At 42.1% G+C, this 15,163-nt stretch overlaps 1 protein-coding gene across 8 annotated transcripts in view; it reads right to left on the reverse strand.

Moving 5' to 3' along the window:
- SEMA6A (semaphorin 6A) overlaps positions 1-15,163 on the reverse strand; it is a 129,230-nt gene that overhangs the window by 72,327 nt on the left and 41,740 nt on the right. For all 8 annotated transcript variants that reach the window (XM_066988699.1, XM_066988700.1, XM_048052110.2 and 5 more), the window contains exons 2-3: positions 5,561-5,698; positions 2,653-2,770 (exon numbers count right to left, since the gene is read on the reverse strand). In XM_066988699.1, the coding sequence (XP_066844800.1) occupies positions 2,653-2,770; positions 5,561-5,660 (218 nt within the window). In that variant the 5' untranslated portion in view covers positions 5,661-5,698. The remainder of the gene's footprint in view (positions 1-2,652; positions 2,771-5,560; positions 5,699-15,163) is intronic.

A 15,163-nucleotide genomic window follows, 5' to 3' on the forward strand; every position in this document is an offset into this window, starting at 1 on the left:
TTACCAAAGGATGACTAATTCCCTGAAGTTTATTACTTAAAAATGACCTTTGAATTTTAACTTACATCATACAGGTTTCTCAGCCCAGTAGGAGTTTTATTCAGTAACATGTGGAAGGGGAAAAGAATATGTCAAAGAGTTTCTCAGTTACCAGAGGAAAAAAAATGTAAGAAGATTTTTTCTGCTTGTGTAAATACAAAACAGACTAAGGCTTTATGCTTTCTTTGCAGGTCGATAGGCTCAAGGAGTATAGAAGCACTTCTATTATAGTAAAATATTTTACACAAGTGTATAGCTACAGAATATGTAAGAATGCATATGCACACACCAATACACGTATTCACCCCAAATATTTGCATTCTTTATATAACTTGTGCACACACTAGTTTCATGTTCCAGAATATTTAGCTGGGTTTTCCCAGCTTGGGCTTGGGAAACTTGGGCACTGTGACTCTAATTGCGTCAATCTTTCAGTCTGGGAACAAACTATGAGCACAACAGAGCAAAATCCACAAAAGCAGATTTACCACCTTCTCCCTGCAAATGATTTCCTAGTTTAAAGGAAAACAAATAAGGAAAGCAAAGGGAACTCAGCTATGAAAAGGAGGAAATCCTGCTGCCACCTTCCAAGTGGCTTCAGCCTGCTCCCCTGCCCTGCTTGTTATCACACTGAAGGCAGCAGAAATACTAAGCCCTGGGCTGGAACAAAGTGCAGGGTGGCCTTTTCTTGGGGCTGCCCACTCATGGTGCACTGCAGCCAGTGCCACCGCAGCTCCTGCACAAGGGGGAAGATGCACCAGGCCTGAGCGCCTGGCAGTAGACTGCCCCACAAACAGATCTGCAAGGTGAACGTGAATCCCTTGTGGAAGGGATTCTTGTGCCCTACAGCCACTCTTAGTATTTGGTCTACATGCTATGTTGCGGACTTGAGGCAAGGAGAAAACGAGGGGCTGGTGCAGGTCTCTCTGCACATCCTGAGAGCAGGCCCTGCCACACCGAGGGCTAGGCCTGATGTGAGTGCAGGCTGGGAGCCGGGGCATCAGAGATGTGTGATCTGCACCCCCGGGAGAAGGGAGCAGTGCAATGACCCCTTGGGAAGGTCAGGAAAAAAAGCAGTATTGAAAAAAGCAAAAAACAATCTGGCAGTGTTCAGAAAAAAATGATGTTCTCTGCTGGAAAACCTCAAACTCCACAACAACTTGGCTTTAAGACTCTGGCTCTTGATGTTGCTTTTGGGAGTAAAAGCTATGGCAGTGGAGGCTGCAGGGAAACCAACACGGCTTGGCAAGAGCAAGAGACCAAAAGCCTGCCACATGGATGAAATACAAACTCAAGTAAGTGAGAAGCCTGAAGAAGCTGTGTTTAGCCTACACGATTGCAATGCCTGGGTAGGTGAGCAGTTACAAGTGCAGTTTTCAAGCAGCCAAAGAAAGAGCTATGTAAAAACGGTACCCAATGACTCTGCTGGTATAAAGCAACAGATTACTTAGTGCTGAGTGGAGGTCAACAGGGAGACCACAGGACACATCTGACCACGCAGAAGATGGGAAGTGACCATCTGAAAGGAAGCTCCTGGAGGCTACCAAGGGCTTTGAGGACGGGGTTGGTGGTGAGGGGCTGCCTGTTCAGCATCTGTTCCTTCACCTTCTTGCCATCCCACCGACCTCCTCTCATGCTCCCATCTGCAGCAACAGCCTGGCTCTCTATGGCACACAGAAGGTTGCACATTTCTCAGGTGGAGGAGAAGGACCAGAAAAATGTCAGGAAATAAGCTACTACTAGAGGGGCAGGTTTCCCAAACAGGATCTAGATCCAAGAGCTCTTGAGATGAACTACCCACCCTTGCTAATCAGGGCCCTTCCTGCATTCGTCTTGTTTCCGTCAGGTAATTCCCACTATGAAATCGTCAGCCTCCTTTGCTAACAGCAAGCAGGGAGAGGAAGTGTTAATGTTGGATCTATGCCAGGTTGGCAGCTGTATAAATCAGTGTAGCGCCAGCGAGGCTGATAGGGCTATGCTGAGCTACACTGACTAAATGGGTGGCTCTATATGCAATTTTTACAAAGGGGCATGTGTTTGTATCAACACATATAGCTCTCCAAAAAAAAATAAAAATAAAAATCCAAACACCAAATTCAATTAACCTTTCTGAGTACATCAAAAGAATTGTAGCAAACACGTTTCCACCTCACTTTTTGTTTGATTGTTTGTTTTATGATTTTAAAAATATGCCTAAACCAGCAACATTAAAGTTTAACAACTCTTATCCAAACATGCTTTTATGCACTAGCAGAATCACTTTCCATAATATGTAATTAATTTTGTGCACAAGCAAAATTACAGGATGAGGACAGACCTCTATTCCACAGCACTGAAAAACTTATATGGCAAATTCCCTTTTCCCTGACTCAAAGGGAGGCGGAGGTATGTAGTCCTGAAAGGAATGGCTTGGTACCTTGCAAAACTAAGCCTTAGTTGACTGACTAACAAGGTGTCCAATATGTCTTACTAACAGGCTGCAAACCCCTCTCTGAGTGTGAGAAAATCCTAAAAATAACATGCCCAGCAGAGAAGAACTCAGAATATCTCTCCTCTTCTCTCTTCTGCTCTGCAAGCAGCAAGGAAGGAGTGGTGAAGGAGAGGCCTACTGACCTAGCAGCAACGTAGAGGGTTCTGTTCATGACCATGACCAGCTGAATGTCCAGCCGGTGCCTCTGCGTGGTGTTCCGTCCCGGCTTGTGACCCACAAACACCGGATACTGTCTTGTATCTGCGGGAAAGCAAGAAAAACAGGGTTCTGGAGAAGAAGCACAAGATGTAAGAGAATCACAAACTGAAACCATGCTAACACAGAGTAACTTGGTGCCTGGCTGTGGCTGAAATATGTGGTTTCTCTTTTCCCCCAGCAGCATGGCCTGGGGCAGGAAGGTATTGGCACAAAGAGCTGGACAGTTCTGCATGGTTAGTCTTTGCAGTTGTAGTGAAGAAAGTCATTACTTTTTTAGAAGACAAAAACTGTGAATTTCTTTAGAATGTAAAGCTGCTCTAGAGCTCTTGGCACACAGGTACATGGCACTTCTCACAGTTTTTCTTTCACTGCTTGCAGAGTTTAAATGCTGGCTCCTGGCTGCCAAAATGTATCTAGCAGGACAAAGCTGTTTTACAGTGGCCCATCAATCAACACAATGACTGAACTGGTAGTGGTTAAAGCAAAAGACTTGGCTCTGCGTGGCTCAAACTGCCAGCTGCATGGCTTTCCTACAGGATTGGACTGCTATTGTAGAGCAGCTGTGGGGATTTCTGAGAAACTGTGGGTAACCACTACTTGAACTTTTTAAAATGAAAGTCACTGCATATTATTTTGGCAACCAGTCGGATACTGCAGTTCTTCTGGCAACTGGACAACAATACTGACTGGAAGCCCTCTGTTGAGTTTATGCTATCAACAAGCCAACTTTTTCCCTCTCTCTATTTCCCTCTCTCTACCAATCAGCAAGAGCATTTATTCACTCTGTAACAACAGTGAACCCTTTTGACCAAGATCCACCTTGCTGTTAGATTGCATGAATACATGATCGTGATGTCTAGATGCACAGACTAGGGAGACAGTTAAATAAATGAAAAGACAATTAGAAGACAAGAGGATAAAATTCTGATGAACATCACCGTAAGGCAGAACTGCTGTCTGAGTATATACACAGAATCACAGGATGGTTGATGTTGGCAGGGACCTCCGGAGGCCATCTGGTCCAATCCACACCCCCCGCCCCCGCTCAAACAGGACCACCAGTACTGGTTGCCCAAGCCCATGTCCAGATGGCTTTTGAACATCTCTGAGAAGGGAGACTCTCTCGGCAACCTGTGCTAGTGCTCAGTCATTATACAGATTTGACTAACATCGAGCCATGCCTGAGCCTTTTCCCCATCAATATGTTTTCTCAGAAACCTGGAGATATTTGATGGAGTTTGTTTCTTCAGAAACTCAGTTACACTTTAGCGTTTTTAGCTATTGTCCTCCAAAGGTATTTTCCCTGTCAAGTTTGGTCAAAGGACTGACTTTGCCAGTGTATCTTTTGCAAAGCACTTGAGAGTGCCATGTGTCAGAAAGCCTGATAACAAAATGATAGAAAGAGAAACTTATCTGTCCCCAGACACTGAGGACTCTTGGAGAAACAAATTATCAGATTCCAACCAAGTTATATGTTCAGAAGCTTAATGCTTCTGACCAAGACCTACATACAAAATGTCACGTTCCAACTTTCAAACTCTTCTTTATTCAGTACTGTTTCCTCTGTAGCTCACTGATCTAGCAGGAGCTGAGGCTTGTATGTTCACATGCATTTCATGGTATGCTGGAGAGAAGTCACCCCATGTTTCATGTGAAAAATCAGCATCGCCCTTTCGGACTGGGACAAAGTTGGTGCTGAAGACCCAATGGTCACACCAGACAGGGTTCAGTGAGGTTTGCTTCGGAGCAGTTCTGCCATGTTCCTGTAATCCAGATACCTACTAGCAGTTGGAGCACATCAACTACACACTGGGAGCCTGTCTTTCAGTTTTGTGTTCCCCAAGACAAACAGGCTTCAGGGTGTCCAGGACCCCGCAAAGCACAGTAAGCAAGGACAATTAGGAGATTTAATGCAAAATAAATGCCTGGTCCAAAGTAGACTTAAACATAAGCCTATTCATTGCTGACCTGCTATTCCTTAGCATGCTATTACAGAGTCACGTACTAAGTACTTCTTATTAAATATCTCAACCTTTGGGACTTCAGAAGACTTTTGTTTAGAGTAATCATAATTGAGCTGTGGTAAATGTGAAAGAATCACTTATGTTAAGCCTGACTTGCATAGTGAAATGCAGAGAAAGCTCTCCACCTGTTTAGCCAGTAAATCTCAGTACTGACTTGCAGCTGTCTGTGTTACCCTAGATTTTTTAGTCTGCCAATTACTGCTGGTAACAAAGAAGCGATATTCAGTTATAAAAGATTCGTTGTCTTGCCCTTTTTTTTTGTTTTTTTTTTTTTTGTTTGTTTGTTTTTAAATCTACATTTTCAGCCAAAAAGGCCAAATGCTAACATAGAATCCATCAGAGCTTAACGAAGTAAGACTGTATATTTGTATTAGCTCAACCAATTATGATTTTAGAACTCAGCTGTTTCAGTGTGCTGTGCATGATACCCTGAGATGTATCAAGGGCTATCCAGAACTACAGTTTCACAAGTCAGGTGAGGAATTGCTTGATCACGGAGAAAAAAAAAAAAAGTTTCCTTCATTTTCTGCTGGATAAAACAAGGTATTTTTTTGATTATACTACTGAAAGGTCTGTCTGGGGAGGAGAAAGGTTGTGGTTTTGGGGGATCAAGCAGCTTACCACGCAGCAGTCACTAATCAGTGTAAGAAAGTCTTGTTCTTAGTATCTGAGAATGTGAATTGGTTGATCTGGGAGAAATCAGGAAAAACAACTTTATTTATTGCACTTACAAATTGCAAAATACTGTTGACTTGAAGTCCAGTGATCACTGCTAAACAAATGAAGACCTCTGGCCTCTTATACTTACAGTTGCCATGCGAAATACTGATCGGCTCAGAATCTTCTGGGAAACCAGCCCCAGCAAAGTGTAGCAGTGTGAAGTATAGCAGCAAGGCTTCTGACCTCATAGTAGTTCAGCTGGGAGACTTTACTTCTTCACTTCACCCTGTGGAAGACAAACAAAGGCATAAGTCATTCAGTTTCAACCATTGCACATGGAAACATAAAAAGCACAAATGAAAAGGACAGAATCATAGAATCATCTGGGTTAGAAAGGACCTTCAAGGTCATCAAGTGCATCAACCTGACCTACCAAGTCTTGTCACTAAACCATGTCTCTTAGTGACCTGTCTGCATGTCTCTTGCATACCTCCAGTGGTGACTCTACAGCTTCTCCGAGCAGCCCATTCCAATGCTTGATCACCCTCTCTGAGAAGAAATTGTCTTAATGTTCAACCTAAACCACCACTACTGCAACTTGATACCATTTCTTCATGTCCTATCCGTTGTCACCTGAGAAAACAAACCAATACCCGCCTTGCTGCAGCCTCCTTTTTGTGTACTTGTGGAGATTGATGAGGTCTCCACTCAGCCACTTCTTCTCCAGACTAAACTCCCCTTGACTTCTAGTCTCTTCACCAGCTTTTTTGCTCTTCTCTAAACATGCTCACGCAACTCAATATCCTTGTAGCGAGGGGCACAACACAGAGGGAGCTTTCCTTCTCTTCAAACTTCTACCTGTAACTGAGGAGGTATGCTGAGTTTCTAAGTAGAAACTGCCCCACCATGCATTTCCCTTCTAGCCCGTGCCCCAGCAGTGCCATGTTGTGGTGGAAGACAGGCTTAAGTACCTGTGAATTACAGTTTTCTGCCTGATCTGTTTACAAGCAATGGAGAAACTTTGTGTCCTGCACTGATCAATAGCTGACAAGTTTTACAGGAAATATTGAGTTTACATGTGTTTTTTTCTTTACATAATTAGATGATGACATACATGATAAATAAGTAAGAATTGCACTACATTATTCTGGTTAAGAAGAGATTAAGGGTTATGCTACAGGACTGATTCATACCCTGCAGAGTAGTGAATCAAGTGAAGAAACACAGAGAGAGCTTGATGGAGCATGCAGAGCATGTCATTGGGCTTTGCCATAAAAATATGTACCCATAAATTTAGGTGCCATAAAACCAATACTCCAACTTGTGATAAAATAAGGGAGAACAGAACTGTCTAAAACCAACATTTTTTCCCTGAGTTCCACTGATGCATTCACTCATTCACATTTCATGTACAAAAATATCCCTAAATCTTGAAGATAAAAGGAACCACAGGGGCCTTCAGATACAGTGAAAGAAAACAGTGCATAATACAGTAAATAGCTCATAATTCCCAGGCAAATTTCACAGAGACGTTGATCTGCAGGGGAAATCAGTGTAAAAGTGGGGTTTCCTTTTCATCCCTTCCAAAGTTTCAAACCTTTGATGCTGTCTGCCAAAGATTCCTTCTGAACAAAGATATTTTACAGTAGCCTGTCAGTCACTCAAGATTTATGGGCAGAAAGTCAAACTTCATAACCTACATAGTCTTTGAAACTTAATTTGGCAAACAAAGTGCTAACTTGCCCTTCTGCAACACCACTTAATATTAGATACCTGTCTCCTTCTCTATGCCAAAAAAAGCATTAACAAGTCTTGAGTGTTGCATTTTCATCTGTAATTTCACAGACACAGCTGATTCCCCATCTTTTACCCAATTCAAAATGTCACGTTAATTAATTTCCCTTATCAGATATTTGCTTTTAAGTAAAATTTCAGTTCCTCTAACTGGATTGGAATAGAGCTCAGTTGTAGGGCAATACAGTCCATAAGGACTAATGATTTATTATGTTCTGTGTTGGACTATTATTCAAACACACAAATTGGAAACTTGGCTGATTCTCTCTTTCTATTAACAAAATAGCTGAGAGACTGAGTTAGACTGAGATTGGAAAAAAAATAAAATTTAATGTGAATCAATGACTGACACCTTAACTGAGCAAAGTGTCAGACGGATGGTAAAGAATAAAAATAGCAAGAATAAATACAGCACAATACAGAAACTGTCTGTCTATTATACCTTATGTGAAAATGCATACTGGAAGATAGTACATACAAGCCCCAAGAGAAGCATTTCCATCTAGCACTGGTTAGGCTGATAGCTGTGTATGATTACTGACACAGCTACATCTGCCTGCAGACACTTTCTTCAACTGTTTCCTCCATTTGTCTCTTTAATCACCTCTTACATTTTGTCTTGATTGCTAGCTCTCAAGGGCAGGAACTGTTTCCTTCTATTTGTTTCCGTGCCCAGTGAAACCTCATTTGGGGGCCTTAGGGATGCCCAAAATAGAAATAAACATCAGAAGTAAATACAATACTTGGAAATAGTTTCCCTCAAAAGGTTTGAATTAGAGGTAAGGTACACATCAAAGGCATACATTTCTTTCTCTTCTCAGAATTTGAATTGCAATTTCGCCACTTTTAAAATTTTGTCACCAGAAAGTGGCCAAACAAAGTATCTGAACCTAATGTCCAGAGACTTAAATCCTTTCCTTCTTGAAATTGCTACAGTCCAATGCAAAACTCTTTTCTGAAATGCACATGAGCAGCAATGGTTTAACAGAGAGAAACTTATGAAGCAATCCATTTCTTCCACTTGAGCATTGTTCCTCCACAGTATCAGTCTGCAGGCTGACAATTCAAACCACTTGGCTCACAGTGAGACTCCGGAGCAGAAGAATAGCTTGCTGCTACTCCCTATCAGCACAACATCCACTATCCAGCAATGTGTGTTTGCTACCAGGAAAGCATTAAGGTACTGCAGCCATATTGTTGCCTCTTTGCCTTAGAGCCTGGAAGACTTTTCTTGTGGGTGATTCTGCACCATCACTGACATCTCATTAAGGCGTGAATACCATTCAACATAAATATATACCAGAGACACCTGCCAGCAAATGAACAACATCCAGCATGCTTACACTGTCATTTTATGTATATGGTATCGGACCACATCTTTTTTCCTTTACCTGAAAAGAATTAGCCAACAAATGAACTGTCATATTGCCTTTTAACCAAGATTAGATTAGTAGGCTTTGAAGTATATGGAATTCTCTGTCATTCCTAAAGGTAGTTTCAGAGGAGGAGAAGAGGGAGAAGAGAGAAAAAGAAGCATATTTCTCTGTTGCTTTAATACTAATGTATTTGTTTGAATTCATAGAAAGCAACTGCAGAATGTCTAATTTGATCTGTCCGTGTTTCAAGTGGACTACAAATCTGTACCACTGCCTGTGCCAATAAAGTAACAACGAGTACGACACAAGTTGCATCCAAAGGCAGCTTTCTACAAGGAGGTAATTATTCAAACATAATGTTACTTTTGCTGCTCTTACAATGGTGGAAAGGTCTGTACTGTTTCAGTGGAATTTCAGAAGAGTGCTGATTCAAGAAGGTCACACTTATTTTTAGTACAAACTTCCTTTTCAGCAAATCCTCAACTCTGGTTGGGCTCCTGGGAGTGATGTAAATGTTCTCACTTGCAACTGTACTGAAGCTACTTCCTAATCAAAAATACTTCTAAATGCAGTGTTTGAGGAAGCAAGAGTAGCTAAGTGGCAATGCTGGGTGAGTACAGGTGCCATCTCCAAATAAACATTTTGCAAACATCAGTGGAGAGACCTTCAGTCAATGTAAACCACTGTAGTTCAATCAAACTTGCTTTAAGTCGTACTGGCTTCTCAGCCAGAGAGAGTTCTCAGAGCCTTTGTTCTCCCTGCTCAAAATATACTTAATGCTCTCATAAAGGATGCTAGTGTTCACAACAAGAGTGAGTTGTGCTGCTCTTTAACTGGCGGACCCCTGGAATACAGTACTGCATGCATGTTAGAACATTCTGGAATTTCTGTCTAATGCATGCCTTGTAGCAATTGAGCTGGTGGCATTGATTAGACTTCTCCCAAGCTTCAGAAAAGCCAACTAATCTGCTTTTTTCATTTTTCTAAGACCAACACAAATACAGCTTCATGCAAGATACTTTGGTGCCCTGAATCTTCTTTCTGAAGTTTGTGATTTCAAACACTGTATACGTAAGATGACTTTTTCTTGTTCCCTCTGTGTTCCCTCCTTTTTGTCATAGTGTGATTAAGTATAAATAGGCCATATAATTTCCTAACGTATATGGAAACCAAAATTTTACCTTCTTAGATGGAATACATTTTTCTGCTTGTACAGTGCAGCCCAAAGTGGCACCAGCTTTGAATAGGATGTTTGAATATTAGTGCAATACAGTTGCTATTACCATTATATTTATTTACTCAAAGCCTCCTTATGCATATGCTAGTACATATATATACACATATATGTATATATACATATACATATACTTTCCCCCCAACATATATGCATGACACATCAGCACTAATTTAGTAGAAATCATGCTGCTGGGATGAAGGAATTTCCGAAGCTAAGAAAGTAATATTTATTCTTATATGGCTTCCAAATCAAAGAGAAAAGACTGAGCCTAGTGCTCTTCCTGATTTATAGAACCTATGGCTACCAGAAGCCAGCATGATGAGCTCTTCTTTCTGCTGCCTGAACTTTTCAGTCTCTACTGAACGACAGTCTGGGTGGAAATGGATATAGAATAACTGCCTGGCCAAGGAAATGATCACATGGCTACAGCAATACCACCTTAGTAACAGGGCTATTGTATCTAAAGCCTGTAAGCTCCAGCAAGGTTATATCATCATATGAAAAGTCTTACATGGAAGTGCTAACTTCATAGTGATCTCTAAAAGTGAATGGCCAGATTTGATCTCAAGAACAAATTCAGCAGCAACAGCAATGACACATCTATAAGTAATGATCAGAAGAGACACTATTCCGTGTTAGAAAATCTCCCATCTTGCTGCCTTGGCCTCACTGTGCATTCAGCTACCCCTGTAAAAGTCCAAGAAAAATCATGGAATGTAACCATGTCAGCATTTTCCCATGACACAGTAAGTCTGATCAGTAATGGACAGATCTTGTTATATTCATTTATTACGGACCTTCTTTACACTATGATGGGATGTGTTCACGCACAACAGCTGCACTTCAATCCACAAATTATTAGGCTTAACGTGAGAATTACCAGACAAAATTTGATGGTCTGTGTTATGCATGAAGCAAGACCAGAAAACCTAATGGCCATAAAAAAAACATGACAGTGTTAAACAAAATCTTTTATTTCTACAAACATGTAGGGATAACTTACTCTCCTTCAAACAGAAGTCTAGTAAAAAGAAATAGTGTTTAACCAAACAGCGAGGAAACCAAAAATTTATGAATCAGAACTACTGCATAAGAAAAAACACATAACCAGAAAAAGCAACAGCTTCTATGAACTAACCCCAGAAATATCTAACAAATAGCCCTTCCCATCACATTCAACATTTCTTTTCCTGGGAAATGCAAAAGGACCACAAAAAAAGGAGACAAGAAACTGACCTGGGTTGTGTAACAGAAATAACAAAAACATTTGAGATTCTCCTGTGACAAGATCTTTAAAAGCATGCACGTGAATGAGAAACTCAAGTTCTACTTCAGTGTCTCATCAGAAGAGACTTAGGATAGCAACACCTACCTACCCACATGTAAAAAGCACACACTGATCTACACACATGCGTGCACATGCCTTGCCATGTTGAAGGCAGAGTGCAGAAACCAGCTGTCTGACCTGAATTCTATTCCCTGCTATGGTGCAGATTTGCCATGTGATGCTGGCAAGCATATTTTGCTTCCTTTGGCTAACCAAGCCTTTGGAAACCTCTGAGTGGAAGATGTTGTTACTGCTATTACCCTTTTAAATTCACAGTTCCTAGAAAGCGAAAGACAAGAGTTCTTTGCAAGTCAGTGAATGGAATTAGTAAAAACACAACAACAACATCAACAACACCAACAACAAAAAGACAGGAATACAACCTGCAGGCTGCGGTTTCCAGAAAATGAGGATAGCTAGGCCAGCACAGTGGAGCTGTTCAGGAGAGCATCCTTTGTCTGAGCCTGTTTGGGTGGTGGGCTGACTGCTCCTCAAGCACCTTGCGTGGCTGATTCTGGTAGCAGAAGGGATCATGCAAGATGCCCAGGCTGAATGGTGCCAAGGGGATCAGGCAGATGTGAGCAAACAGAAGCTCAGCAGGTGCCTGGGGGGCTCAGAAGACAGGAGACAAGTGGCTATCAGCAAGACGCATCATGGAGTGCCAGACATCACAACCGGATTGGCACGTGGCAAGACAATAGCCAGGGTGGCCAGTTCATTTTCTCTTGTCATTTCTCTAACGGTTGCTGCTCAGCCACGTGAATGGTAGTGCAGGTGGCCACAGAAACTTCATGCCAGCTTTGTGCCCACTGCCACTACCAGCCTCCAACATCTTTTTGTGACTGGCAGTGCAGCCATCATTCATCTTTCCTCTCCTGTCCTGCTCCTGTTGTCGCTACAGCTGGCCGTTCATTTCATGTGGCCAAAAAAGCGGTCTAGCACTCCAGGTATCTGGCCCTTATGCCAGGAGGCTGGTGCATGAACACAGTGGGCAATCACCACAACTCCTTTAAATCACATGGTGGCTTGGAGTCTCTCCCGAATGCTGGCAGGGGGAGGGAGGTAGAGCCCAGAGAAGGCTCCCACCTCTCTGACAACCCTTTTGAATCTAACTTTTGTGCACGAAGCACATTCTGTCTAACCTTTTCTGCATAGTAGAGAGTTCTCCCCCACTGTAAGAGGAATGCATGGGTGCCCTCTGCTATACATGCTTTACTACCATTTTAATTGGATTCAGCACTGCTTACTCATTGCCCAGCTGCTGTGGGCTGCATGCCAGATGTGACGATTAGGCCCAAGGGAAAGACACCAGTGAGAGTGATTTTGCCTCATGTACTAAGCAACAGCATCTACCTTTATTTAAAAGAACAATGCAAACTTTATTACTAGTTTGATGAAACACAGATACACTGACCATGCAGAGCTTTCCATTAAGATCTGCAGAAATGCATGGCTAAAATAAGATTTGCAAAATTTGCAAAATGCAAAGTGATTTTCAAGTGATTCAGGGGTATCTCCTTATTTTGTTCAGATCTATGTAAACATAAGTACTAACCAGCTCTCCTGTCCCTTTGTTTGCAACTTTACAAGGCCATATATCAGGCACAATAATGTCAGCTATGATATGTAACATCACTACCTCCTGCCTCCGTAAGTGATAAGCTGAAAAGATTTGGACAACCCCCAGGCAGAACTGATGAGCCTCAGCCTGCAGAACGGTAGTAGCAGGTGTCAAGTCAGTAGGCAAAACTCAGCATGCCTAATGCTGGCAACCTGTCTTGTCAAGATCAACATTACTGCTCGATCCAGCACAGTACGAAAAGAAAATGTAAAGAACAAATGGAGGCCTAAATAGGAGAAACCTTCTGCTGACCTGGGTGAGACATCCTTGATGACTGCCACGTTAATAGGATGCTGCTGTTCAGAGAGGGAACAGTCAGATGGAAGATGAACATCTCCCAGATGGAATTAGAAGCATCTTAGGCCTATCGATTTTGGTTGTAACCTTTACTGTAAACAGTCCACGGGGGCCTCATCAGCCACCTGTTCAGTGATATTTGCATTGAAATATAGAGCCAAAGCAAATGAGAAAATGGCCACAGTTCCTTGCTAAAGCATCTGCTCTGTTCCATCCCTCTGTCTATGCAGCACCAAGAATAGCAAAGGTACACGTTTTAGAGGAAGGGGTAACACAGTGGCACTAGCTCACTCACACAGCACCAGAAACAATGAACACACCATTTGTCATGATGTTGATGGTGGTGGTAGTGGTATTATATCATGCAATATTTCACTTTCTAATAATTGCTCAATTCTATACTGAAATCAGGCTTGCCAAAACTGGGAGGAAAGCCATCTGTGCCTGAAGGATGACTGCCAGAAACATTTGCAATTTTATTTTGGGGTTATAAACCTGCAGAATGGAACAAAGGCAATGCCTAAATAACCCCTTTCACTCACCACCCCCAACCACATACAGCAACAGACCTAACCCTGGAACAGTTTGGCTGGTCATTACAAAGATGTCTTTATTATTTTTAAAAGCCTCACATTTAAGAGATAAAAATAACTCTATTGATTATTTGTGGGACTTCAGCAAACCTCTGTCAAGGTTTTGAATTGATTTAAGAGCTAAATGTAGCAATCACTGCTTTTTGACAGGAGAGAATGCCATCTCTAATATATACTCTGCTGTTTCATCTCAGCATGCTTAATAGAAAACAGATACACTACCAGCAACATCATTACTCTCCCCAACCCTCACTTTGCCTGGGAAATATCAGTGCCAGTCAGCTGACCTTCCATTCTCTCATCTGATAGATGGAATAAAAATTATGTAGCTGCAGGTGACCCAAAGCTATAATGGGAGTGAAACGTGGCCTCCCTTTGTTTTCCTTTCCTTTTAGATAACAAAGGTGAAACATGGAGCCTGCTGTATTTACACAGCAATATTGACAATTGCTACTGATTAAAAGTTTGAACACAGCCCTGCAGACATTGTCTCAGCTGCCACGTGTCTGCTGTAAATGTAACATTAGGATCAGGCAGTAATCCTAAAACAATCTCTCCAGCTCAGCCAGATCTTCAGGTCAGATTTCCTCAGTTCCTTAGCATCTGCCTGCTTTCACTGCTGGTACGTACTTATTTGGATTCCAGCCCTTCTTCACCCTCTGACCAGAAAGAAAGCCTTAATTACCACTCCTCTTACCTCTGTGTAACAGATCAGATTGATACACAACGGCACAGGTTAACTCTGAAGACAAAGTTAGGATCCCACAGAAGATACTGCTGTGTTTAATGCACCTAATTGCTGCTTAACATAATCACAAAAAAACTCTCTCTCTCTCTCTCTTTTTTTTTTTTTTTTTTTTAATGCAAGAAACGATGTTAGCTCTTCATGCATGAAATTCAGCTATATTCTTCAGGAAACTTGTCCCATTTATTTGAAATAAAAGTGATGGACATTTTTGTAAGGTGATAAAACAGCAGAGAAATGCAGATCCTCACATTTAAGTCAGCTGTTAAGTAATCAGATCACACTGATGAATTTTGGTGCAATTTGGCCAGTTGCAGCCCTAAACACATTTCTGCAAAAGCTGACCTACTGACATGGCTTCATTTACGCTGAATGAAATAGCAAGTTTTGCCAGAGTATTTTCCAAAAGGAACCAACTGACCTGGCTATGAAGTGGTCTGATACAATACCAAGGTACTCCCCTTCCCTCAAAATACAAATGAATTCTACTGCAAATGCTACGAACGGACATGGACATCTATGTATTAATTACTCCAGCAGTCGATGCCATGCTACCCCAAAGCGCTGCACTGGGGTGCAGCCTCTGGGCTGCCCACCACTGCCCTGCACGGCAGCAGCCTAGTCATGGCAACAGCAAGATTTTGGCAGACCTCAGCATTGTCTGCTGTGGAAGGCTGCTCGGCACAAGGAAATGCAGACATGGAGCCATCAGGCGAGCTGACTCCTACAGGCAAAAGAAAGTGTAAGGCTTGTCCCGTTGG

The sequence above is a fragment of the Anser cygnoides genome, chromosome Z (genome assembly GCF_040182565.1).
Source record: "Anser cygnoides isolate HZ-2024a breed goose chromosome Z, Taihu_goose_T2T_genome, whole genome shotgun sequence".
Classification (NCBI taxonomy): Eukaryota; Metazoa; Chordata; class Aves; order Anseriformes; family Anatidae; genus Anser; species Anser cygnoides.